The sequence below is a fragment of the Elephas maximus genome, chromosome 12 (assembly GCF_024166365.1).
Source record: "Elephas maximus indicus isolate mEleMax1 chromosome 12, mEleMax1 primary haplotype, whole genome shotgun sequence".
NCBI classification, from domain to species: domain Eukaryota; kingdom Metazoa; phylum Chordata; class Mammalia; order Proboscidea; family Elephantidae; genus Elephas; species Elephas maximus.
Window position 1 is genome coordinate 82282898 of NC_064830.1, and position 27575 is coordinate 82310472.

Genomic DNA, 27575 nt, shown 5'->3' on the forward strand with positions numbered 1-27575 from the left:
CACACACATGAATATGGTGATGCTTTTGGTTGCTGACATCTCATGATGTCCCGGTTATGAAAATATTTTGCTGTCATCCCTGCATATGTGTTTATGTGGTACAAGGACATGATATAAAATGTAGTTCTTCGTGTTGGTCATGGTCAAAAAAGCCAGGTTAGAGTTGGATATCCTTCTTCTGGGTTGAGGAAAAGGGTGCTTACTTCCTTGGGGATTGATATCCATGCTATTGCATTCGTTTCCTAGGGCTGCCGTGACAAATACTACAAAGTGGGCGGCTTTGAAACAGAAATGTATTGTCTCAGAGTTCTGAAGCCTGGAAGTTCAAGTCAAGGTGTCAGCAGGGCCATGTTCTCTCTGAAGGCTTTAATGGAAGATCCTTCTTATCTCTTCCAGTTTCTGGAAGCCTCAGGCGTTCTTTGGCTTACAGCTACTACCTAACTCCTACTCTGCCTCTGTCTTTACAAGGCTGTCTTCCCTCTGCCTGTCTCTCTGTGTGTCTTCTCTTATAAGCACTCCACTCAGGTTGGATTAGGACACACTCTAGTCCAGTATGACCTCATGTTAATAACATCTTCAAAGACCCTGTTTCCAAACAATGGCACGTTCATAGGTATCAGGGATTACAACTTCAACATATCTTTGTTTTTGGAGGGGGGTACAACTCAGTTCATAACACCATGGCAAAGCTAATTTACTCCACCATCTTGGCCCCACCTCTCCCAAAGCCAATTTAAAGGAGAGGACAAAAGGCGAACATTATTGGACTTCTGTATGATAAAAAACCCAATGTCATCGAGCCGATTCCAACTCATAGCAACCGTATAGGATGGAGTAGAACTGCCCCATAGGGTTTCCAAGGAGCAGCTGGTGGATTCAAACTGCTGACCTTTTGGTTAGCAGCCAAGCTCTTAGCCACTGTGCCACCAGGGCTCCTTTGTATAATAACTGGTGGGGAAAAAATTAAAAATACAATACCGTTATCCTTATTTAATTTAATCCTCACAAACAATAGGTATCTGTTAGTACCATAAGCAAAGTGTCTATTACCACTCTGGGATTTGAAATTAAAAACATTCTTCTGTAACTTCAGAATGAATCAGTATTTAACAAATTAATATTCCGGTTCTTATAAACAGTTGGGATACTGGTGATGCAGTGGTTAAGAGCTCAGGCTGCTAACCAAAAGGTCGGCAGTTGGAATTCACCAGCTGCTCCTTGGAAATCCTATGTGGCAGTTCTACTCTGCCCTGTAGGGTTGCTAGGAGTTAGAATCGACGCAACGATAACGAGGTTTTATAGACATTTGGGTGTTTTTTTCTTTCCAGGGCCAGAGTTCTAGTTTAAGTCACTCTGGGGCAGGCGGCTCCAGAAGTAGCCCAGTGTGTTTCCTCTGAGACTGGGGCTCCTGCAGGGTCAAGTTGAGGCGTGCCCCACTTTGCCTTCCTAAGGCAGCTTCTGAAATGCACGCCCAGCCCCAGGGAGGGTGGAGTGTGGGAGGCAGAAGGGTGGCCTGGCCCCCTGTCTATTCGTTAGAAAAAACCCAGAGGTTGTGAATGTTCAAGGAAAAGCTGATCTCTGCAATGTTGGGTGTCATTGTAAGGGAATCCAGGTGCCAGTGGGGGAAGAGGATGGGAGTCAAGGCTTAGGAAACAGAGATCAACTCATGTCAGCTGAGGGAAAACGGGAATTTATTATTCTAACAACCAAGGGGTTTTCTTGGAATGCAGTGTCTGATCTCTCAAGGGACAGATCCAAGGACCCAGAAGGCAACCAGGCTGTCTCTCTCTCTCTCTCTCTCTTTTTCCTGTTTCTCAGCCTCTCTTTGTTGTTGTTATTAGTTGCCATTGAGTCGGCCCCCTGACTCATGCGATCCCCCGCACAACCGAACGCAATGTTGCCTTGTCTTCTGCCAGCCCCATGATTGGTTGTGGAGCAGACTGTCGTGATCCATAGGGTTTTCACTGGCTAATTTTTAGCAGTAGATTGCCAGGCCTTTCTTTCTAGTTTGTCTTGGCCTGGAAGCTCTGTGGAAATCCGTTCAGCATCATGGCAACAGGCAAGCTTCCACTGATGGATGGAGGGTGGCTATGCACGAGGTGCATTGACTGAGAGTTGAACCTGGGTCTTCCAAGTGGAGGGGGAGAATCCTACCATTAAACCACCACTGTTCCCATTAATCTCTCTCTGCCTAGGCTTTATTCTTCTCTGCCCAGCCTTTATTCTTCTCTGCCCCTCAGTCTAGACTATGGGAGAATGGACCTCCTCAGCCCCTCATTACACATGGGGCCACAGGCAAAGACAGATTTGGCCCCTTCCATCTCAGTTCCAGGGGAAGAAAATCTGATTGGCCCAGCCGGGGTCAGGGATCCATCTCTGGTTCAGCCAAGCTCCAGCCAGGGTCTAGGGTCCCAGGGGAGGGGCTGCTTCCAGGGCAGGAGGATCCTGGTGGCTCACAAATGTGCAGACCCTTCAGTGCTTATTCAGAGGAATGGTAACCCCCAGCTGGGGCCTTTTGGCAAACACTGACTGAGCTCAGGAGCTGAACGGGACTGAGACATGGACTGGACACATCCCTGATGGCCAAAGCTTCTGGACCAGAACAGAGAATGACTCACGGTTGCAGATAGTTATGAGGTAGAGCATAGGAAGGCCTTTCAAAGAGGCACAGAGGGGTTTGCCTCTAGGGAAAAGACCATGTAAGCTGTTCACCACAACATTCCCTGTGCCTAGAACTGTGCTGGGTACATAGTAGGAGCTTCATTTGGAATCATCGAGGGGATGGGTGAATGTTGAACTCCTTACTTCACTGTGGGTACTATGTCTCAAACAAAACAAAACAAAACACATTGCCGTCAAGTCAATTTCTACTCATAGCAACCCTATAAGGCAGGGTAGAACTGTTCCACAGGGTTTCCAAGGAGTGGCTGGTGAATTCCAACTGCTAACCTTTTGGTTAGCAGCCAAGCGCTTAAGCACTGTGCCACCAGAGCTCCATGTCTCTAAAGGGCAGAGATATTTATGTCATGTCCTGCTTGTAAAACCGAGCGAGCTGTTTGACAAGAGCTACTAAAATAAAAATATTTATACCCACAGACAGCAGTTCCCGTTTCCAGGGATCATCCTCAGCTAGTGTTCCCAGTAGCGGGTGTGATTGGCATTTGAAGAGAAACAGTTCTTTAGTGGGTGAGACTGCCCGGTACATCGTAGGATATTCAGCATGCTTACCACCTGCTCACCAAATACTGTATTGCCCCCCTTCATTAGGACAACCCAGAATGCTCCCCCCATATATTTGCAGAGTCCACTGAGGGGGGCATGCAGGTAGAGTCCTCAGAAATGTTTGCACAAATGCTCATATTTGTGTATTCAGAGATACACTTTACAATATTGTTTGTAATAAAAAAACGGAAATAGCTCAGGTGTTCATCCAGAAAAGCCTATTTACGTTATAGACCGTGATCCTAACAGAATGCTGTATTTACATGAAAATAAAGATGATGCTTCTATATGATATGACTTGAAAACAGTGCAGATATATGTGTGTGTGTGCATGTTATGTGTGTGTATACCCACTGCCGTTGTGTCTGTCCTGACTCATAGTGACTCCATAGGGTTTCCAAGGCTGTAAATCTCTACAGAAGCCGGCTGCCATGTCTTTCTTATGGGAGCTGCTGGTGGTTTCAAACAGCTGACCTTTTGGTTAGCAGTCAATTGCCTTAACCACTGTACTACCAGGGCTCCATATATGCATACATATACATACATACATATATATATGTGTATATGTAGATATATATACACACATACAGGCAGGCCCTGGGTTACAAACATCTGACTTACGGACAACTCATACTTGCCCTTTAACATTATGTAAATTTGTACTCACTTTGAAATGATTGAACCAATCCCTACTCCCAACAAACTCACTTGCTGCACATGCAGCTTTTAAATCACTGAAAAGGCTTTAATCCCTTTCTTGCACTAAAGTAAAGCTAAATGAGAACTGTATGCACCTGTTCCAACTTATCTACAAATTCAACTTAAAGACACAGTTAGGGCCGGACCTCGTTCCTAACCCGGGGGCTGCCTATATGTTTATGTATGTGTGCGTGTGTGTATATACACATACATACACACACACACACATATATTACTTGTATGGAGAAATACATGTTTTTAGAAGAGGAAAAATACAGTAGAATAGCTAAGTAAACTGCCCTCCACCAAGCAAACAAATTGAGAAATAACCTCTCCTTGAAACTCATTCCAAGAGGCTGACTTGATTTGTAAACTTTCACTTAAAGCACCAAAAAAAAAAAAAATCTGTTGCCATCAAGTGGATGCTGACTCAAGGTGACCCTGTGGGACGGAGTGGAACTGCCCTGTGGGATTTCCAAGGAACAGCCGGTGGATTCAGACTGCCGACCTTTTGGTTGGCAGCCGTGACTCTTGACCACTGTACCATCAGGGCCCCGTTATGTATTTAGCACCTTCCAATCAAAGGAATGAGCGTTGATAAAATCCAAGATGGTTAATTTAGGTTTTTTTTCATTCTAGCACGAATACTTTTTAAATCTTTGCTGGGTTTTAGAAAGAGGAGCCCTGGTGGTGCAGTGGTTGAGTGCTTGGCTGCTAGCTGAGAAGTCGGTAGGTAGTTCAGACCCACCAGCGGCTCCACAGGAGGAAGATGTGGTAGCCTGCTCCCATAAAGATTACAGCTTTGGAAAATCTATGGGGTGGTTCTACTCTGTCGTACGGAGTCCCCCGTGAGTCAAAATTGACTTGATGGCAAAGGGTTTTTTATAGTACTGGAGGTGAGCCTCCTGAGTGGTTTCTTATAAAAACGAAAAAGAGACACATTGAGACGCACACAGACACTGTTTGAAGATACACCTGCAAGGAACCAAGGAAAGCCAAGGACTACAGAAGCTGAAGGAGAGCTGACAGAGAGAAGGACAGCCCAGCCTCCAAAACTATGAGACAATAAATTCCTGTCCTTTTAAGCCAAAAAAAAAAAAAAAAAAAGACCTCATTCCAAAGTTTAAAACCTATAAGGCAAAGTTTGAAATCCTCTCTGAGGGAGGGGAGTGCCTTCTCCATCCCTAGAGGACCCTTCTGAACACCGTTCACCCTCTACTTGTCTCTACTCCTAGAATAAACAAACAAAAAACTGACTCATGGTAACCCTGCATGTGTCAGAGTAGAGCTGTGCTCCCACGGGGTTTTCAGATGTAGATATCACCAGCCTTTTGGTTAGCAGCCAATCACATTAACCATTTACACCAGCCAGGGACTTTGCTCCTGGAATGTTTTTGTTAGTTGCTGGCAAGTTGGCTCCGACTCCTGGCAACCTTGTGTATAACAGGATGAAACATGGCCTGGTCCTGTGCCATCTCCATGACCTTTGGTATGTTTGAGCCCATTGTTTTGGCTATTGTGTCAGTCCATCTCATTGAGGGTTTCCCTTGTTTTCACTTTACCAGCCATGATATCCTTTTCTAGTGATTGGTCTTTCCTTATGACACGTCCCAGGTAAGCCCACCAAAGTGTCTCTATTCTCACTTCTGAGGAGCATTCTGGTTTTATTTCTTTAAAGACTGATTTGTTCTTCTGGCAGTCCACAGTATGTTCACTATTTTCACCAACACCATAATTCAAATGCATCATTTTTTTCTCTGTGTTTTTTCATTGTTTAGCTTTTGTATGCATATGAGGCAATTGAAAAGACCATGGCTTGGGGCAGGCATGCCTTAGTCATCAAAGTGACATTTTGTTTTTGTTTTTTATTAAACTTTTAAGAGGTCTTTTGCAGCAGACTTGCCCAGTACAATGTGTTGTTTGATTTAATTATTGCTTCTCAGGGTGTTGATTGTTGATCCAACTAAAATGAAATCCTTATACAAACTCAGTTCCTTCTCCATTTATCATGATGTTGTTTATTGGTCCAGTTATGAAGGCTTTTGTTTTCTTTGTGTTCAGGTGGAATCCAAACTGAAGGCTATAGTCTTCTACTTTCATCAGTAAGTATTTCAAGTTTTCTTCATTTTCGGCAAGCAAGGTTTTGTCAGCTGCATATCACAGGTTGTTAATGAGTCTTCCTCCAATCCTGATGCCACGTTCTTCTTCATGTAGTCAGTCCAGTTCCTCAGATTACTTGTTCAGCATTCAAAGAAACTTGGAATCAAAGAAGATCCCATAATTGGAAAATACAACCGTGGTGATAGAAGGCATTAGAGATCGCATGATAGAATTCTGCGAGACCAATGACTTATTCGTTGGAAAGAATTTTTTTCCTATACTATACTCGTGGATCTTACTGGATGGTTTACACAGGTATCAAATCGATTATGTCTGTGGAAAGAGACAATAGAGAAGCTCAATATTATCAGTCAAAACAAGGCCAGGGACCAATTGCGGATCAGACCAACTTGCTCATGTGCAAGTTCAAGAGCCAAAGTACTACCTTGAATATATCCTGCCTGAATTTAGAGACAATCTCAAGAATAGATTTGACACACTGAACACTAATGACTGAAGACCAGAAGAGTTGTGGGATGACATTAAGGACATCATACATGAAGAAAGGAAAAAGTCATTAAAAAGACAGGAAAGATAGAAAATACCAAAGTGGATGACAGAAGAGACTCTGAAACTTGCTCTTAAGCACTGAGTTAATAAAGCAAATGGAAAAAATGATGAATTAAAAATCCTGAACAGAAGATTTCAAAGGGCAGCTTGAGAAGACAAGGTAAAGTATTGTAATGAAATGTTCAAAGACTTGGAGTTAGAAAACCAAAAGGAAGGTACATGTTTGACATTTATCAAGCTGAAAAAACTGAAGAGAAAACTCAGGCCTGAAGTTGCAATAAGGAAGGAAGACTGAAGAAGAATTGATGCCTTTGAATTATGGTATTGGCAAAGAATATTGAATATACCATGGACTTCCAGAAGAATGAACAAATCTGTCTTGGAAAAGTACAGCCAGAATGCTCCTTAGAAGTGAGGATGGTGAGACTTTATCTCACATACTTTGAGCATGTTATCAGGAGGGACCAGTCTCTAGAGAAGGACATCATGCTTGGTAAAGTAGAGGGTCAGTGGAAGAGAGGGAGACCCTCAACAAGATGGATTGACACAGTGGCTGCAACAATGGGCTCAAGCATAGCAAGATTGTGAGGATAATGCAGGACTGGGCAATGTTTCATCCTGTTGTATATGGGGTCGCTATGAGTTGAAACCTACTGAACAGCACCTAACAACAAGTTGCAATTCTAGGGGCAAAAAGTTGAATGATGCAGGAAACATCAAAAATAAGCTGGAAGGAATACACAGAGTCACTGTACCAAAAAGAACTGGTCGACGTTCCACCATTTCAGGAGGCAGCATGTGATCAAGAACCGCTGGCACTAAAGGAAGAAGATGAAACTGTGCTGAAGGCATTGGTGAAAAACAAGCCTCCAGGAATTGATGGAATACCAATTGAGATGTTCTAACAAACGGATGCAACACTGGATACGCTCACTCATCTATGTCAAGAAATTTAGAAGACAGTTACCTGGCCAGCCAACTGGAAGAGATCCATATTCATGCCCATTCCAAAGAAAAGTGATCCAACAGAATACAGAAGTTATTTGAACAGTATCGTTAGTGTCACATGTTAGCAAAAATTCACTAAGGACAGTTACAAAACAGTTGGAACTGTACGCCCAGTAACTGTCAGAAAATCTAAAGAGTATATGGAATGAGGTATATCATTGCTGATATCAGATGAATCTTGGCTGAAAGCAGAGAATATCAGAGAGATATTTACCTGTATTTTATTGACTACGCAAAGGCATTCGACTGTGTGGATCATAACAAATTATGGGTAATATTGTGAAGAACGGGAATTCTAGAATACTTAATTGTGCTCATGCAGAACTGCTCCTGAAATAGGCTTTGGTTTTTCACGCCTCAACCTGAAAACTTTCAACCGATGTCTCTGTCTGTTAAAATTATAGTCTTGGTTCCTTCAGGACCCTGTTTGTAAGTCACCTCCTTCCTGCATTCTGTGGGGTTCACTGCGGACCTTCACCACTACATCTATCATTCTCTAATGTTCTTTGTTTCGGAGTCAGCCTTCCTGGCTGCCGGGTTAAAGGCTGTGTCCAATTCCACTTCCACTTCTCCTTCCCTTGGTTGGTTCGCAAGGTTGGTACTTGGTAATACATCTGGCCATTTATGGACAAGACGGAGCTCTTCATTGCCACTGCCCTGGGTAATCAGAAGCTGGCTTTGTTGCTGAACAGGTTGCCAATGGTGACTTCAGCAGCCCTGGGGATTTTTCCAAACATCCCTTCCATGGCACTCAACAAACCTACGGAGTTTTTTTATTGACTGTAGGCATGGCAACCTGGGGTGTTTAACCAAAATGGCCATCTGGCATTCTTCCAAGGAGGCACTGCCCTGGCAGGCAGCATATGTATTTCAAAGGGTCAGGCTCTGTCATTGCCAAGACCCTGGCCTGGGTAGGCTCTCCCTGGCTAGATGCTGCTCCGTCCAGGTCCCCATGGGTCTGGTGGCAGGATTATTCAGGGGCCTATCTCAATAGGATATCAGGCAGCCAACCAAAGGATATTTATAGAGTTTATCAGAACATGGGAAAATTCTTCTGCTCTGGAGTTATATTTAAAAAGCAGGACATAGGTTGTAATTCTAGCTGTGTAAAACAGACAACCCACACAGAACAGAGCCTGGAAGGAAGTACAGCAACATGGCAACAGGATTGTCTTCAGATGGGATCAGGAGCAAATCTGTTTTCATTTTCAGCTTCTCTGTCATGACTACATTTTCTAGAATGAGTATATATAGGAATATATTTAATTTTTAACAAAGGGGGAAATTTTATTTATTAATTTATTTTTAATTTTTTTGTGTGAAAATATACGCAACAAAACATATGCCGTTTCAGCAATTTCTACATGTATGATTCAGTGACATTGGTTATGTTCTTCAAGTTGCACCACCTGTCTCGACTATCTTTTCCAAACTATCTCACCATCATTAATACAAACTTACTGCCCTACCCAAGCTTCTCATCTATCCTTTCAAGTTGCTATTGTCAATTTGATCACAGGCAGATTATTCTTTAAAAGAGTATAATGCTTAATGCAGACATTCTTTTCTAATTAGGCTAAACTGTTATTTGGTTCAATGATGACTTCAGGGGATAGTTACAGCTGAAAGTTTAAAGATTGCCTCAGGGTAATAATTTTGGGGGATCATCGGGCCTCATATGCACGAGGCATTTTCAGTTGCCTCATATGCATGCAAAAGCTGGACAGTGAATAAGGAAAACCAAAGATTTGATGCACTTGAATTATGGTGTTGGCAAAGAATATTGAATATACCATGGGCTGCCAGAAGAATGAACAAATCTGTCTTGGAAGAAGTACAACAAGAATGCTCTTGAGAAGCAAGGATGGTGAGACTTTGTTTCATATACTTTGAACATGTTATCAGAAGGGACCAGTCCCTAGAGAAGGACATCATGCTTAGTAAAGTAGAGGGTCGACGAAAAAGAAGACCCTCAATGAGATGAATTGACCCAGTGGCTGCTGCACCCATGGGCTCAAACATAGCAACAATTGTGAGGATGGCGCAGGACTGGGCAGTGTTTAGTTCTGTTATACATAGGGCCACTATGAGTCAGAACTGACTCGACAGCACCTACAAATAACAATATTAAGGTGTTAGCGTGTATTTCAGACCTTCTGATATTTTCTTACAACTTACAGGCAAAAATAAATAAATAAGCACTTTTTCTTATAGTAATAGGGTCATGCTATATATATGCTGTTTGGCAACAAGGTTTCCCTCACCAAGCAATGCATGATGCATACCTTTCGACGTGGGTCTAGGCCATCGTTTTTAATGACTCTGTGGAAGCCCATGTATGTATGGATCTACCGCAGCTACTTTGTTTCCTCTTGTGGGATGTTTAGACAATTCCTGTTTTTGCCACTATTTACTACTCCTTCTTATTCAGTGATGAAATCACTGTTGGCCCCTTCTCATCCAGGAGTTTGGCTGTGTTTCCCCACTTTTTCCTTCTTCTTTTATTTGGTTTGGTTTGGTTAGGTTTAAGCCCTTTGGTGTTGTCCAGCGGGGGAAGAGTTGGGCTGACTTGAAGCTGTATTTCTTGAAGTCTACAGCAGGGATAATGATAACAAATGTATTTTATAACATCCACTTGGACTTGGACTTAATGTTTATGTTTCACAAAAGAAACCTCAGTGACCCATTGGACAGGTTCTCATGGATGATCTGGAGTCTATGATTGCTGTGATAATGGTAATAACAACATAATGATGACAACAACAATGATAACATCCTATGTGCCAGAGAGATAGCTAACATCACCTGCACATCCGACCTTACTGCGACACATTCCAGGAAATTTATTACGATTTATTATTACTGCTACTTAATTATTTACTTATTTGCTTTTATTTTGTACTCTCAGGCTTTGGAGAACCAGCCTTTCCAATCTGTAGCCAGGTTTATGTTTCCTTTTTATGAAATACCCCAGGCCTCCTATTCTATATACGGTTAATTAACCCACTCAGCAACTGAGTTGTAGAATCTCTGGAATTAGAGAATATTAAAGCTGGCAGGGCCTTAAGAATTATCTAAATCCTAGGAACCTTAGGAGGGCAGTGAGTTTATGTTAACAGGGAAGGAACAACTCAGAAAAGGAATGTGAGAATGATTGCCCAACTCGAAGAGTGTAATCAGTGTTAGTGACTTGTAGAAACGGTTGAATCGGTGTATGTTTTCCCTTGTACGTTCTCAACGACAACAAAATAAATTAAAAAAAAGAAAGAATGAGAGAAAACAGAAAAAAAGACCTAAATCAGTTTTTTTTTATTACTTTTGAATTATACACGCAATACCTGAATACATTCTTATTGTAAAAATATGCAAACATTGTAGACAAAGCTGAAGTCCCCTTGATCGACCTCTTTTCGTTCATTTGCAGAGATAACCATTACATCGGTTGGTGTAAATCACTGTTCAGACCTCTTTTTACCCATTTACATATAAATGCATTTATGTGTTTACATATTTTCTATATAAATATCTACAGACACATATCCTTAGGAGATTCATCATATTGAGTTGTAGGTGGGTTCCCTCCACCAGTAAATGCTGTTTTGCTGTTTGTATTATTCTGCAACTTGCTTTTTCTGCCCCCCCACCCCGTAAGCGATGTCTTAGAGATTGCCCACTTCAGCATCTTGTTCTTTTTAATGGCTGCCTGCGAGTATACCGAGGGTATGTAATCATCCCCTTGTGGATGCACAGGTTGCTTGAAGTGCTTGACTTTATAGAATCAGGTGCCATCGATATCTATTCTGACATATGGCGGCCTGATGTCAGAGGCGTATACCAGAGTAGAACTGTGCTCCAAAGGGTTTTCAATGGTTGGTTTTTGTTGTTTTGTTTAAATTTTGGTGAAATGTACAGTCATACACCATTTCAACATTTTCTACGTGTACAGCTCACTGACATTGATTACATTCTTCAAGTTGGGCAGACGTTTTCACCATCCTTGGACGTACACACACTGCATCCTAAGCTTCTCAACTAACCTTTCAAGTTGCCATTGTCATCACTAGCTGATTTTTCAGAAATAGATTCCCAGGCCTTTCTTCTGAGGTACCTCTGGGTAGACTGCAACCTCAAACCTTTTGGTTAGTAGCCAAGCATGTTAACCTGGCCACTGCCCACTGACCATTCTTAAACCAGCTCACCTGGGCACACAGGCATGGTTTCTCTAGGGTAGGTGGTTGGAATGGCAGTACAGGAGAAGGTTCATAGCCACTGCCAGATTGCTCTCAGAGGTGGCGGTACCCACTTCCACTCCCCTCATGGAGTACCCACTTCCCAGGACCTCACCAACACAGGTTTTTCCCAACCTCATGGGTAAAACATTAAACTAGTGATTTTCAACTCTGGCAGGAGTCACCCCAGTGAGAACAGCTACTTCAATGAGCCACTGTTTCTGATTAGAAACATTTCTACCCCAGGCACCGACAGTTCAAACATTCTTCTTCATTCTCTTTAGTAAACGAGGAAACGGAGGTTCCCACAGCTAGTGAATAGTTGGCTGGAACCAAAGTCAGGGGCACAGAATCTTAGTACAGGGCTTTTTATATTGTGCTTTACAAACAAGTCAATTGCATGGCACCACCTATTGACAGTAAAGTGTGGCATGATTCTTTTCTGGGTTTGAAAAAAAAGTTATTTCGACCCTGTGGAATACCATGCCCTTTGTTGCTGAAATTCTTTTCTTGACTGTTTTTTTGGATTGATGTCATCTTACCTAGCCAGGAGGTAATTTCCATAGACAATCCTCATCAAATGGGGACATTGATAGTATTGGTGGCTTAGAGGGCAGCTGAGTCACCAGTTGAGTGAGACTCAGTCGAGAGCCATGTGTCTCAGGCAGAGAACAGCAACAACAAAAACCAGTTGCCATCCAACTCATGGTGACCCTGTGTGTGACAGTAGAACTGTGCTCCATAGGGTTTTCAATGGCTGGTTTTTTGGAAGTAGGTCGCCAGGCCTTCCTTCCAAGTGCCTCTTTCACTTCGCAGGTAAGCACCTTAACGATTTGTACTACCCAGGGATAGTACGAGGTAGAGAAAAATTTTTAAAAACATACCGCCAACTCGATTCTGACTGATAGAAACCTTACAGGACGGGTTAAAACTGCCCCATAGGGTTTCCAAGGCAGTAATCTTTGTGGAAGCTGACTGCCGCATCTTTCTCCTGTGAAGCAGTTGGTGGGTTCAAACCGCCAGCCTTTCAGTTAACAACCAAGTGCTTAACCACTGCGCCAGCAAAGCTCCTAGGCAGAGGACAGGGCCCCTATAATAAACACACTCAGAGGGGTGCTAACTCCTCAAGGCCCTGCTGGTTTCCCCAAGGCATGATCAAAAGGCAGTCCCTGCCATACATAGCAGCCGAAATATGAAAGGGATTTACAGAATTTTTTTCTAAAGCACTGGAATGGAAATTCAGAAAATATTTTAGATACAGTGATGTCTGCTGCAGGGTTCTTTTTAACAGGGTAACACCGGTGACAAGCTCAAAGTCTAACAGGCTAACAACAGGTGGGTAGTTAAGTCAATAATGATAAATCCCTGTTGGATAGTTATGCAGCTATTAAAACAGGTTACAACTAACTTGTAAATTCATGATGTGATGTATTTGTTAAAATTTTAAATGACTTGCTTGCCGCTCCTTGGAGTATAAGTTAGGAGAACTTTGCAGAGAACTCAGCTATTTCCAGATTTTAAACGTGACCCAGCAATTTCACTTCCAAGAAATACTTACAGAAGTGCACAGAGGTTTAAATATGAGGATGTTCACTTCAGCACTCTTTGTACTAGGAAATACTGGAGAGAATCCACATACCCATCAACTGAAGGCTAGAGAAGTAAGGTACATTTACACAATTATATATAATACAACCATGGGAGGAAAACAGGGTCGACCCTGTGGTCTGTACGTAGGATGTGGGAAAACATCCAAGATCCTGTGTGAAGTGGACAAAAATAAGCAGAACAGAACATATGGTAAAGTTCATTGCTCTTGAACAAGTACGTGTGTTAACAAACGCATACGCAGAAACTTACAAAATGGCTGCATCAGCTGTCATCTGTGGTTTTTGGTTGAAGGGAGTTAGGGAGGACTTCTTTCTAATTCAGAATTCTGTAGTGCTTGCAGTTTTTACAATAAGCAGATCATACTTCTGGAATCAGAAAGAAAAAAAAAAAACCAAGATCACTAAATAAAGTACAAAGTCTCATTGGCCCACTCTCCTGAAAGTATATAAAATTATATTTACAACGTGACCTCAATCCTATTTTTTAAAGAATGCATATAAAAGATCCAGAAAAGAGCTAGACCAAAGTTTTGATCCATTCTCCGTCTGTCTGTTTGTCATCCTGAAGGGATTTGCGTGTTGCTGTGATGCTGGAATCTGTGCTACTGGTATTTCAAATACCGGCAGGGTCACCCATGGGGGACAGGTTTCAGTGGAGCTTCCACACTAAGACAGACAGGAAGAAAGTCCTGGCAATCTGCTTCTGAAAATTAGCCACTGAAAACCCTATAGACTTCAACAGAATATTGTCTGATACAACCGTGCTGGAAGATGAGCCCCATGGGTTGGAAGGCACTGCAACAGCACAACAATGGACTCAAACAAACCAACCATCATGAAGATGGTGCAGGACTGGGCAATGTTTTGTTCTGTTGTCTGTCGTGCATGGGGTCGCCAGGAGTTGACCACTGGACGGCGACTAACTGCAACAGAGGGTTGATCATAGTTGCTCTGGGTGATGGCTTATGGCAGATTCAAGTTTGTTTTGTCTTCTGTATTTTTTCAATAAGCATAAGTATGCTTTCACAATGGGAGAAAAAATAATGCATCTTTTTTTTTGGACTTGCCAGGGATTAGAATGCTCCATCGAGGGAGCCCTGGGCATTGTGTATGTATCTCTGAAGCTCTGCTCTTCTTTCTGAGCCTTTACTCCCCTGAGTGGGATCTGATAATGGGGTTCAAGCCAGGGACATGGGCACAATGCAGCCCTTTCTGGACCTGAGTCATAGCAAATTGGGCTACTGCAGAGGCTGGCTGGGATGGCCACAGGATGCCAGAGGGGAGGGTGTCTGGAATTGCTGTCCTTCGTGTTCCCTCCCATCTCAGAGCTGCTGTGGGCTTTGTCTACCATCTCGTCCACTCCATATGGCTCAGGCCTCTGGCCTAGAAGGGCAGTTTGGTCTCATGGGATTCTGTGGAGGACACAGAGTTCAGGTTTTCCAGGAAAAGAGTGAAAGGAGATTGCTTCCCTGTATGGGTATAGGCATGTGTGTTTGGAGAGGGCAGGGAGGATTCTACCTTGGGATCACAAAAGCAATGCCATGGGTGTTTGTAACAAAAATGCGACTTGCTTTCTTTTCATAATATGCCTTGGACATCTTTTCCAGCTGGTACCTGCAAAGCCCTAGTTTTCAACAGCTTTTGGAAATTTTAGAGGGTGTCTTTGGTCATCACAGTGATGAGCGGGTACTACTGGCTTTTGGAGTCCCTGGGTGGCACAAATCGTTAAGCATTTGACTACTAGCTGAAAAATTGGTTGTTTGAACCCACATAGAAGATAGGCCTGGTGATCTGCTTCCAAAAAGTCACAGCCTTGAAAACGCTATGGAGCAGTTCTACTTAGCACACATGGGTTCACTATGAGTTGGAATCTGCTCGACAGCAACTAACAACAACAACAAAAAAACGCTGGCATTTAGTGGGTGGGGCCAGAGATACTAGAAATCCAGAAGGAGGCAGGGCAGTTCTGCACAATGAATTTTCTTGCGTCCCACAGGACCTTGGAATGTCTCCTGGGAATCTATTCACAATTATCGGAGCCCATAACGTAACGCCATATTACATGTGAAGGTATGAGGTGCGGATAACAATTTGGCCTTTTGTTCTGGGTTCCTGAGAGCTGGACTACACCTAAGGCTAACAAATAAGGGCAGACCAGATCAAGAGGGAACACCTGGCTGACAAAACCTCACAAGGCATGATGTAATCTGTCATGGCCATGTGGTGAGGCTGATAACAACCCCAAAGACAGAGGCTCACCTGGGGACCTGATGTCAACTAGGCCACACTGTTGTATCATGGCCATGTGATGAGGCCGATAAAAGCCCTGAGGCTCAGGAGCTTCCTGATTGGTGAGAGTGAACATCTGTTCTTGAGAGGGTAGTGCATCCTATTGGATATGAAAGTTCCATGCTGGGACTCCTCCTAGACCTTGCCCTATCCATATCTTCATTCGTATACTTTTTTGTTATATTAAAGCTGTTATTGCAGGTATGGTGTCCCCCATGACCTCTGTTGTGAGTCATTCAAGAGAATTATAGGAACCAAAGGAGTAGCGGGGGCCAGCTAGTCTGAAGTGGAAGGAGTCATGTGAACTCCCAAGCTTGCTTGTGGCCAATACTTGCTGACTCAGCCGTGGATGGCTGGGGATAAGAGAGAAGGGCTGCATGAGCATCTGAGGTCTGATCTGAACAGGGAAGGGAAGCTGAGATTTTCATAGGACACAGCTGACATGTGGAGTGGGATTTGTTATCCACCACACAATTTGGCATCAGAAGCCAGTGATTGTAGTCTCCCTGAACTGGTTTGCACAGTTGGCGTAGTCAGCAGGGTTTGCTAGAGCAACCCTGACTTCACAAAAGGCAGCATTCTTTTGCATGGTTTTCATACGCTCTAAGTTTAAGGAGGTTATACAAACCTATTGCCCTGGAGTCGATTTCAACTCATAGTGACCCTATAGAACAAAGTAGAACTGCCCCATAGGTTTCCAAGGCTGTAAGCTTTATGGAAGCAAACTGCCATATCTTTTTCAATGAGCAGCTGGTGGGTTCGAACTGCCAACCTTTTGGTTAGCAGCTGACCACTTAACCCCCAGGGCTCCTAGGAAGGTTATGCTACCTATGAATTTCATTCAGGGCAGTAAAATTGAGTTGTTATACAATATGTATTATAAAAATGGAGCATTGGATCTGATAGGGTCAAGAATTTTGGAATGACTGCTTGGCATTTTAAATGGATATAATCAAAATGTGTATTCTACTTATCCCCATAGATGGACATTTGGGTTGAATTTGGTTTTGCACCATCACAAACAATAATGCTCCTTGTACATGTTTGCACACTTGTGTATTTGTATTTCTATAGGATAGAATCGTAGGTGTAGAATTACTGGGTTAAAATAAAGGAATGTGGGTTTTTTTCCATTTTAGAACATTGTCAAATTTTTAGAAAAGGTTTTTTGTTTTTTAGAAGAAGTGTAAACTCCCCGCCTCCCAGTGGTGTGTGAGCATGCCCTTTTCCCCAGCACTCGCTATTAGCAGTCATTACAGTGTTTTCTGGTCTAACAAGGAGGAGAGTGGAGGACGAGGGTGGTATCTTGTGTTCCTTCTCACTTTGTGGTTAATGGGTGAAGTTGTATGTGTTTTCCTCTGCGTACTCTTCTTTGGTTGCATAGTTAAGATGTGTCAGTGGACTATGCCGACTGAGGGCTAATTGACTGTTTGGGAAATATTCTTGAAAAGATAATAACCTGTTGCCATCAAGTTGATTCAGACTCATATCGACCCTATAGGACAGAATAAAGTTGCCTCAGGGTTTCAAGGCTGTAAATCTTTGTGGAAGCAGACTGCCACACCTTTCTCCCATGGAGCAACTTGTGAGTTCAAACAGCCGACCTTTCAATTAGCAGCTGATCACTTTAACCACTGCGCCACCAGGGCTCCTTAAAAGGATAAGAGATGGGAGTATTTCCCTCTCACCTATATTGTCCGAAGGAGCCCTGGTGGTACAGTGGTTAAAGCAGTCGGCTGCTAACTGAAAGGTCGGCTGTTTGAACCTACCAGCTGCTCCATGGTAGAAAGATGTGGCAGTCTGCTTCCATAAAGATTTACAGCCTTGCAAACCCTGTTTTTTTTAAACCCTGTGGGACAGTTGTACTCCAACCTATAGGGTCACTATGAGTCTGAATTGACTCGATGGCTACGGGTTTGGTTTTTTGTTTTGGGTGCTATTTGCCTCCCCAGAAGTGGGAGACACCAGTGAAATAGCAGGGTCTAGGAGGCTGGGCTTTACTGTCCCAGGGGTCCTGGCCTGAGCCTAATGTTCCTGTTTGCCTCCTGCAGGAAGCCTGGAAGCATGCAATCGAGAAGGCCAAACACATGCCCGACCCCTGGGCTGAGTTCCACCTCGAGGACATTGCCACAGAATGTGCCATACGTCACAGGTCAGCAGCTGGTCTGGGAGGGTTACGTGGCACCAGGCTCTGAGAAGTCTTTGGGGGTGTGGGTTCTGCTTCTGCTCACTTCTCTACCCTGTGTTCTTGACTCAGTAGATGGTAGCTAATCTATCAGGCCTAGGTACCTCTGGGGGCCCGGAGAAGGGAATAATAAAAGCAATAATGGCAGCCAATATTTGAGTGTTTATGCATGCTAAGGCACTGTGTGATGCAGATGGCAGAGGCAGGGAAGAGTTTTCTCAGGGAGTTTCAGGAAGAAAATGAAAAACATCAACCAAATCACAAAATACTACCACTAACATAATAATCACGACAACGATGATGACGATAATAGTCCTTGTCTGTTGATCAGCTGATAACCAAAAGGTTAGAGATTCAAGTCCACCCAGAGGTACCTTGGAAGAAAGGCCTGGTGATCTACTTCCAAAAATCAGCCATTGAAAACCCTATGAAGCACAGTTCTCCTCTGACACACATGAGTTGCTGTGAGTCAGAGTCAACTTGACGGCAACAGATTAAAGCACTGTACCTTGAATTATCTCATTTAATCCTTATACTGGCAGTATAAGGTATGTATTAGACAGGCTAGGCAGAGCTATGCTGCAGTAACAACTACTCCAGGGGCTTCATGCAACAAAGGTATATTTCTCACTCATAAAACTGGGTGAGAATTGGGCAGCTCTTCAGGGCAGCTCAGGGAAAGAGAGGGTGTGAAGGTAGCACACTAGTTTTTGAATGCCTTGGCCTAAAAAATAACATCACTTCTGCACGCATTTCATTGGCTAGATATAGTCACATGGACCTACCTAATTGCAGGGGAATGAGAAGTATTCTCTTTCCATGTGCCTAGGAAAGAGAAGTGGATATGGGTGAGGAAACACGCCCAGAGAGGTTAAGTATCTTGATTAAGGACATAGAGCTAGTTGGTGGTGGAGCCTGGGTTCACACCCGGGAGGGCTGACTCCAAGGGCTGGGCCTTCAGCTACCGCCCTCTGCAGTCCTGTGCAGGTCAGCCTCGCCGAGAGCATAGTTCTTTTTTCTTTTTAATTTCCCCATCAATTTCAATTTATTTTTCTTTTGTTTTTATTAACTATTATAGTTAATTCAACAAAAAATCATTGCATTTAAAATACAATTCCAGAAGCCTTACTCTGTAATTTGCTGCACCATGATTGTTTTCATTAACTAATCATTTATGCTATTTTAAGAGTACGTAACCCTACCCAATGTTTATTCAATAAAAATATACTGAAATGAGGTAACCATTTTTTTGTTGTTAATTTTTTTTTTATTGTGCTTTAGATGAAGGTTTACAGAGCGCGATAGTTTTTCATTAAGCAATTAATACACGTATTGTTTTGTGACATTGGTTGCCAACCCCACAACGTGTCAGTACTCTTCCCTTCTCAACCTTCGATTCCCCATTACCAGCTGTCCTGTTCCCTCTGCCTTCTTATCTTTGCTCCTGGGCTGGTGTGCCCATTTAGTCTCATTTTGTTTTATGGATCTGTCAAATCTTTGGCTGAAGGGTGAACCTCAGGACTGACTTTGGTACTGAGTTAAAGGGTATCCAGGGGCTATACCCTTGAGATTTTTCCAGTCTCTGTCAGACCAGTAAGTCTGGTCTTTTTTTTTTGTTGTTGTTGTTAGTTTGAATTTTGTTCTACATTTTTCTCCAGCTCTTTCTAGGACCCTCTATTGTGATCCCTGTCAGAGTGTAACTCTTGTCTTTGGGACATGGTCTGCCCCAGAGTCTGTACCGCTCTGCAAAGTGCCACAGTAAGTTGAAGTTTTATTCAGAGCTGAGCATAAATAGGGAGCCCTAGAGAAGTAGGGGACATGGTCCCCTTCCTGTTGACCTTGGCTCAAGGTCACTGTCTTGGTCATCTAGTGCTGCTGTAACAGAAATACCACAAGTGGATAGCTTTAACAAACAAGTTTATTCTCTCACAGCCCAGTAGTTTACAAGTCCAAATCCAGGCTGTCAGCTCCAGGGAAAGGCTTTCTCTCTGTGTTGCCTCTGGAGAAAGGTCCTTGTCATCAATCTTCCCATGGTCAAGGAGCTCCTGAGGTATAGGGACTCCAGGTCCAAAGAACATGTTCTGCTCCTGGTGCTGCTTTCTTGGTGGTATGAGGTCCCTGTGTCTGCCCACTTCTCTCTTTTATATCTCAAAAAGAGATTGGCTTAAGACACTATCTAATCTTATAGATCTCATCAATATAACTGCCTGTAAGCCATCTCAGTACATCATAACGATAGATTTACATCACACAGGAATATCACATCAGATGACAAAATTGTAGACAATCATGCAATACTGGGAATCATGACCTAGCCAAGTTGACAGATATTTTGGGGGGGGATACAATTCAATCCATGACAGTCACCAAACAGCTAAAAAAAAAAAAAACTCAGTTGCCTTTGAATCAATTTAGACTGATGGAGACACCATGTACGTCAGAATAGAACTGTGCTCCATAGGGTTTTCAACTGCAAAATTTTTAAGTAGATTGCCATGCCTAGGAAACCCAAATGCCTCTGAGTGGGCTTGAACATCCAGTTTTTCAGTTAGCAGCCTAGTGCATTAACTGTTTACACCCTCCGGGGACTCCCACCAGCAGCTAGAACTGGGTTAAGATTGGTTGATGGTTTTATTCACAGCCAGTTTCCACCCCACATTGGGTTGAGGGGCAGGGCATGTGATGTATGGTTTTTGCCTTCCACCCAGGGCTGGATTACCCAATAAGCAAGGTATGCACAGGACCAATTGTGCCTTCCCATCAATCTGCAGTGCACAGTTTCACCTCCCTCCTACCACGTCAAAGACATGATGAAACCCATGTGCAATCACTCACCACAGATTAGCCAGGAAAGACAACCAAGCCCATCCTTACCTTGCTCAATGCAAGCCTGTGCATACTGTGCTGACTGGTTAATCCGTCCTGGCTCCCACCCCTCCAATGGCAAGGAGTAAACAGTTGCTGGGTGTGTTTGTGGGAGCCCTGTGGAGCTCTTGGGAATCTGGTGTGTGATGGGGTGGTGTAGAGGAGGAAGACAGAAGAGGGTGAGTCCTGGGAAGTCTCACAAATGGAACACAGCTTGGAGGCATTGGATTTCCTATTGGTCAAGCATTTAGAATCTGATGAGGCCATCTCCTCAGAAAATTGCCTAAGTATATCTAACATTGCTCATAACTTTAGATGATTCATGCTCTCCCTGCCCTGTGACCACTGTAGCCCCTGCAGCTTTGACAATCAGAATCATCCAGGCCAACCCTTTCAGTTCACACAGTACCTGCCCCAAATAAGACATTTGCCCAGAGTCACACAGATAGTTAACTACCTAATCTCCCCACTCTCAGTCCAGTGCTCTCGAATTAGCCAAAACTCTGTTTCAAAAAGAGGAAACCCTCAATGAGATGGATTGACGCAGTGGCTGCAACAATGGGTTCAAACATGGCAGTGATTGTGAGGATGGCACAGGACCACGCAGTGTTTTGTTCTGTTGTACATAGGGTCTGACTTGACGACACCTAACAACAACAACAATTGTTTCAATTGCAAGTGACAGAAACCCAATTCGCGGTGGCAGAAGGATAGAAGGGAATCGTTGGCTCATGTATGTGGGCTTCAGGCATGGCTGGTTCCAGGTGCTATAAGGATTCTTTCAACTTTGATCTCAGACTCTTTTACATCAGTGGCAGCTCTGCATTACATCTCACCCAATCTCACCTGTTTTTTTAAACAAAAGGCCCCGTTTTGAATCTCATTGGCCTAGCTTTGGGTTATATGCCCATCTTTGAATCAATCATGCGGCCAGGGAGATTTGCTGTGATTCCCCAGATCTAAATCACATATCACATGCCCTCCTCTGATGCCAGGAAGTCCTGGAGGATCAGCTCCACCCAGTCCACATGTTCTAAGTATAGAGGGTAGGTGGCTCCCCAAAGGAAAATTGGTACCAGAGGAAGGGGGAACAGATGCTAGACAGGCAGAAACAGTGGTGTCCTCTCCATCTTTCTGCATTTTTTTCCTGCTTCCACCTTATAAAGAGATGGTTTTAGAACCCAGGTGCACCTCCTCCCTGCCCTGGAGATCCCCTCCCAGTGGGGTCAGCCAAGGTAAGCACTGTGGAGTCGAAGCACCTTAGGGTATCAGTTCTTCTCTTTCCCGCCTGCAGGAGCAGTGTGGTGGCTGGCTGGTGGCACATGGCTGCCAGGCTGAGGACTAGACCCCACAGGCAGGCCCCTGGGATCAGCAGCTGACCCTTAGGTCCAGGAGCTCAGCAGGAACTGGGGCCAGGCCAAATACTTTATTTCCTAACCTAAGTGGCTGACTTCACCAGCCCTGCCAACCAGTGATGGGGAGCCAGGCATTGATGGCTAGAATCTCCTGAGGCTTCTAAATTGGGGGCCTTCTCCTCCATCCCTGATTTTTGAAGAGCTGTGGTGCAAGCCAGCCCTTTATTGGGACAGATTTCCCATCCACATGGGTTGTGCCTGGGCTGGTTAAAGAATAAGGTTCTAGTTTAACTGACCTGGTCTTGAATCCTGGCTTTTGAGTAGGTTGTTTCACCTCTCTCAGCCTCACTTCCCTCATCTTTAAAGTGGGACCAATAATTGCCAATCTCATTGGGCTGCTGTGAGGGTTAAGTGAGGCAATATATTTAAGCACCCAACATATTGTGAGTGCTCAGGGAACTTGGAACAATTCTATATGATGTTAGTGGTTGTGAAGGATGAATAAATAAGACCCTTCCAATATTGCATATCTACCCCCACCCCAACATCTGGGCACCCCTCACTTTGCGTTCTCTTTCAGAGGTGAGAGAGGACGATTTCTTTTCCCAGTGGTTGAGCACTTGGCTGCTACCCCAAAGGTCAGCAGGTTGAACCCACCAACTGCTCCATGGGAGAAAAATATGGCAGTCAGCTTCCATAAAGATTATAGCCTTGGAAACTGTGGGCCGGTTCTCCTCTGTCCTCAGAATCAGCGCTACGGCAGTAGGGTTTAGTCGCTATATAGTAATAAAAATCATCATTGATGTTATTTACGGAGCACAGTACTTACCTTGGGCTACATGTGAGCAAGTTTTCAGCTCTGACAAACTCTCCTCCTTCTGTGCCTGGGGGAGGTTACCTGTCAGGCCCCTGCTTGTAGATGCCTCAGGCTCTGAGAAACCTGTTCTCACTAGGGCTGGGAATGTTCTGGAGCTTGCCCCTGCTGAGCGGTGTTCCAGAGGAGGCTTCTGATCAGAGACACCTCAGCCTCAGGGGAGGTTTTAGAACTAGGGAGTGTTCCAACAGCCAAACCTGTTTGAGAAGGCCCAGCCAGGCCCAGAGGTAGATTTGTTCTGAGAGAGAAGAAATAGAAGCTGTAGAACCTTCTCTATCCTTATCTGCCTTGGTGTGTACACAGTAGCCCCTCTCCTGGCTGGACTTGGATGCGGGACCCTCCTGCATCCCTGCCTGTGCTGGGACAGTCCTTAATCTTAGCTCCCGGGGCTGGACCTTGAACAGGTACACAGTAAGATGAAGGCCGCGGCTGTCTCCCTCTTTGGGACATGCCATTCATCATGCAGATCAGTTATAAGAAGGATATTTATTTATTCCGTCATTCATCCAACATGTATTTATTAAGCATTTGCACACACCAGGCACCGCAGTGAACAAGACAGACAGAGGCCTGCTTTGGGGTGTTACAGGCTGTTGTGAGCCAGACAAGGGGCAAGTCAGCCCACAGCACAGCTGAGAAGATGGTAAAATGGGCTTTCTTAGTTATCGAGTGCTGCTATAACAGAAATACCACAAATGGGTAGCTTTAACAAACAGAAATTTATTTTCTCAAAGTTTAGGAAGCTAGAACTCTGAATTTAATGTGCCGGCTCTAGGGGAAGGCTTTCTCTCTCTGTCAGCTCTGGAGGAAGGTCATTGTCTCTTCTGAGCTTCTGCTCCTGGGCGATCTTCATGTGGCTTGACATCTCTCTTCCCCCATTTTTGCTTCTTGCTTGCTTGTTTAACCCCTTTTATATCTCAAAAGAGATTGACTTAAGACATACCATATACTACTGTCTCATTAACAAAACAAAGAAAACCCATTCCCAAATGGGATTATAACCACAGGTATAGGGATTAGGATTTACAACACATATTTTGGGGGGACACAATTCAATCCATAACAGGGACACAGTGAAGAGGGAACAGGTACAAAGCCAGCTGCGCTGGAGCAAAAGGAAGGAGGCCCTGTGGTGGGAGCCTGAGAGGAGGGAACCTGTCCACAAACGCAGCTGAGCAGGTTGGCTGGGCCTTGTGGACTGAGGAAGAGCTTGGTCCTGGGGCCAGCGAGGGGCCAGATGGGTCTTTGGCCTTTACCCAGTGAGTGGTGGGATCATGTTATGGATGGTGCACCCTTGGGTGGCTCTGGTCCCTGTAGGTACAACGCCGTCACGGGGGAGTGGCTACAAGACGAAGTTCTGATCAAGATGGCATCTCAGGTGAGCAAGGCCCTGAGCCCCGTGGGACAGAGCTGAGTGGGGGGCTTTCTCGAGCAGGCTTCAGTCCATGCCCCTCCTGCACACCCCCTTTAGTTTATTTTTTTAACGTTGGGAATCCTTTATATCACTGGTTTTGAAATTGCAGGTCACTACCTATTACTGTTCTATGAAATAAATTCTGTGGGTTGCAACCAACCTTTTAAAAAGAATAATGAAATAGACTAGAAAATAGAGTATTTCCCCCATAGTAAAGGTTAGGATAATTTTTTTTAATGCATTTTGAAGAAATTTTATTGTGGTAAAATATAGATAACAAAAAGCTTGTCATTTTAATTGTTTTCAAATGTACAGTCCAGTCGCAGTAATTCCATTCACCATGTTGTGTTATACCACCACTATCCATTTCCAAAAGTTCTACGTCACCCCAAACAGAAGCTCCCATTCCTTCCTCCCCAAGCCCCTGGTAACCACTAATAAACTTTAGTCTTTATTCATTTGCCTATTCTAAATATTTCAAATAAGTGGTATCATACAACATTTGTCTTTTTGACTTATTTCACTCAGCGTAATGTTTTCAAGGCTCATCCATGTTATGGCATTTATCAGAACTTCATTTCTCTTTATGTCTGACTAATATCCCATTGTATGAGTAGACCACATTCTGTTTAGTACATTTAAAAAAATAATTGTTTATTGTGTTTTTGGTGAAGGTTTACACAGCAGTTTAGGTTCCCATTTAACAATTTCCACACAAGTTGTTCAGTGACATTGGTTACATTCTTTGCAGTGTGTGAACATTCTCATTATTTCTGTTCTGGTTGTTCTGTTTCCATTAATCTAGTTTCCCTGCCCCTTTACATTCTCATCTTTGTTTTAAAGTCGTTGTTGACCTTTTGGTCTCATACAGGTGATTTTTTTAAAGGAGCACAGTACTTATGGGTGATATTCATTATTTTTTGAGCCAGTTTGTTATTTAGCTACAAGGTGATCTGAGGGGTTAGTTTTGGTTCAAAGTTTGAAGAGTCCCTCAGGGCAATAGTCTTGGGGAGCTCTCCAGTCTCGTATTTAGTGAATTTTTTACTGAAGTGTCACATACACACAGAAAAGTGCATATATTATAAGTCTAAGCTCAGCAAGTTTTCACAAAGCGAACACACCCATGTAGCTAGCACTGAGATCAAGAAACAGAACATAACCAGCCCCTACCCCCGAAGCCCATCTCAGCCCTGGTCACCCCCTGCCCCCCACTCCCAAGGGTAAGCACCACGCTAACTTTTATCTCCCTAGGTTAGTTTTGCCTGTTTTTGTACTTCATATAAGTGGAGCCATACAATGTGTGTCCTTTTGAGTATGGCTTTTTGGTTCAACGTTTTGTCTGTGAGGTCCTACCGTGTTTTTGTTATAGCTGTAATTTGTTCATTCTCACTGCGGTATGGTGTTGTGTTGAGTGATAAACCAGAGATTTATCCATTATACTGTGGGCGGACATTTAAGTTGTTTCTACCTCTTTTGGTTACAGAAACATCTTTTGACATGCACTGCTCCCCTCTTCCCCCATAGCATCCTGGCCCCCCAGGTGGGGGGTCCTCCGCTCAGCTAGGGTGGGGGAAATAGAGGTGGTCCTTATCTTCCCAGCAGCCTCCAGGTCGGAAGGTCTATCCGGCTTTGGCATTGGGTTGGGGTTGGCAGGAAGGAGGGCCCAGGGATTTTTGGATTGAGATGAGGTCTGGGGCACCCATTTGGTAGGTGACATCCAATAGGAAAATCTCCTCCAGACTCAGGGTTGTTCTGGGTGGGGTGTGGGAACTGATAACCCTCTGTGTGGTGTCTTTCAGCCCTTTGGCCGTGGAGCGATGAGGGAGTGCTTTAGGACGTAAGTGACTCTGCCTGGCTCTCGGGGCCCTGCCCAGACTCCCCAAAGCTGGGGCATTGAGACGTTTTTGGCCAAGGAACAGAGACAGTGGCCTCTGCCTTCTTGTAGCCCAAACTCCTGTCCATCCGGTCTCCCTTAGGCCACATGCTGGGCATAGCTACGGGGTTGGGGGTGACTTGGGGAAAACAGGGAGTATCCCACTCATCTCTGGTGTTTTGAGGCCGAGAATATGAGGCCTTGACCCCTCTTCCTAGCTCTTTGAAGGATGCAGTGGGATGGGGAAGGCTGTGCCACCTCCCCCAGGGTCCTTCTCGTGTTAGTGGCTCTATCCACCAGGTGTGGCAGCCGGGCCAGGTGAGGCAGCGTCGTGCTGTCCTGAGGTCTCAGGTAGTGCTTCTCCCCAGGGCTGTGTCCCAGTGAACCCAGAGTCCCCAGATGGCCCCCTGCCGCCCCTCCCCACAGGAAGAAGCTCTCCAACTTCCTGCACACCCAGCAGTGGAAGGGGGCCTCCAACTACGTGGCAAAACGCTACATCGAGTCTGTGGGCAGGGACGTGTACTTTGAGGATGTGCGTCTACAGATGGAGGCCAAGCTCTGGGGGGAGGAGTATAACCGGCACAAGCCCCCCAAGCAGGTGTGTGGCACCCCTACCCACCATCTTCCTGTGCAGTGCGGCAATGTCTACAGACGGGGTTCCCTTCTTCCCCTCCTTAACAGACGCTAATAACCATTTATTGAACTCTGGGAGCCCCTAAGTGGTACAGATGGTTTACGTGCTAGCTGCTAACCGAAAGATTGTAGGTTGGAGTCCACCCAGAGTTGCCTCGGAAGAAAAGCCTGGTGATCTGCTTCCAAAAAATCGGTGGTGGAAAATCCTGTGGCACATAGTTCTACCCTGACACACGTGGGGTTGCCGTGAGTCAGAGGTGACTCAACAGCACCTGGGTTTCTGGGGATTGAGCACTTTGAGCCAAGTACTTTATCTGTAGAGAGTCATTTATTCCTTAAAACAGAGCTCTGAGGTTGGAATGTTTTTATCCTGATCTGTTGGTCAGGATTCTTTTATCTGCAAGTGACAGAAGCCCACTCAATCTGGCTTAATCAAAAGAGGGCACTTATTACCACATGTAACTGAAAAATAGCTCTGGCTGTAGGCGCGGTTGGATTCAGGGCCAAACTGAGGTTGTTGGGAATCTTCCCCCCTTTCTAGCCTCGGTTTTCTTCTGTGTTGGCATCACTGTCAGGCAGCCTCTGGACTTATAGTGGCATGTCAGCTACCAGAAGCTTTAGGTTCACTCTCTGCACTCTCAGCAACTTT

At 44.3% G+C, this 27575-nt stretch overlaps 1 protein-coding gene across 2 annotated transcripts in view; it reads left to right on the forward strand.

Moving 5' to 3' along the window:
* Positions 1-27575, forward strand: part of EEF2K (eukaryotic elongation factor 2 kinase) — a 72406-nt gene that overhangs the window by 16776 nt on the left and 28055 nt on the right. The window contains exons 2-6 of one of the 2 annotated variants that reach the window (XM_049904362.1): positions 5983-6023; positions 17779-17879; positions 24324-24384; positions 26220-26257; positions 26720-26891. In XM_049904362.1, coding sequence (XP_049760319.1) covers positions 17815-17879; positions 24324-24384; positions 26220-26257; positions 26720-26891 — 336 coding nt within the window. In that variant the 5' untranslated portion in view covers positions 5983-6023; positions 17779-17814. The remainder of the gene's footprint in view (positions 1-5982; positions 6024-17778; positions 17880-24323; positions 24385-26219; positions 26258-26719; positions 26892-27575) is intronic. The other variant, XM_049904361.1, reaches the window with a different exon arrangement.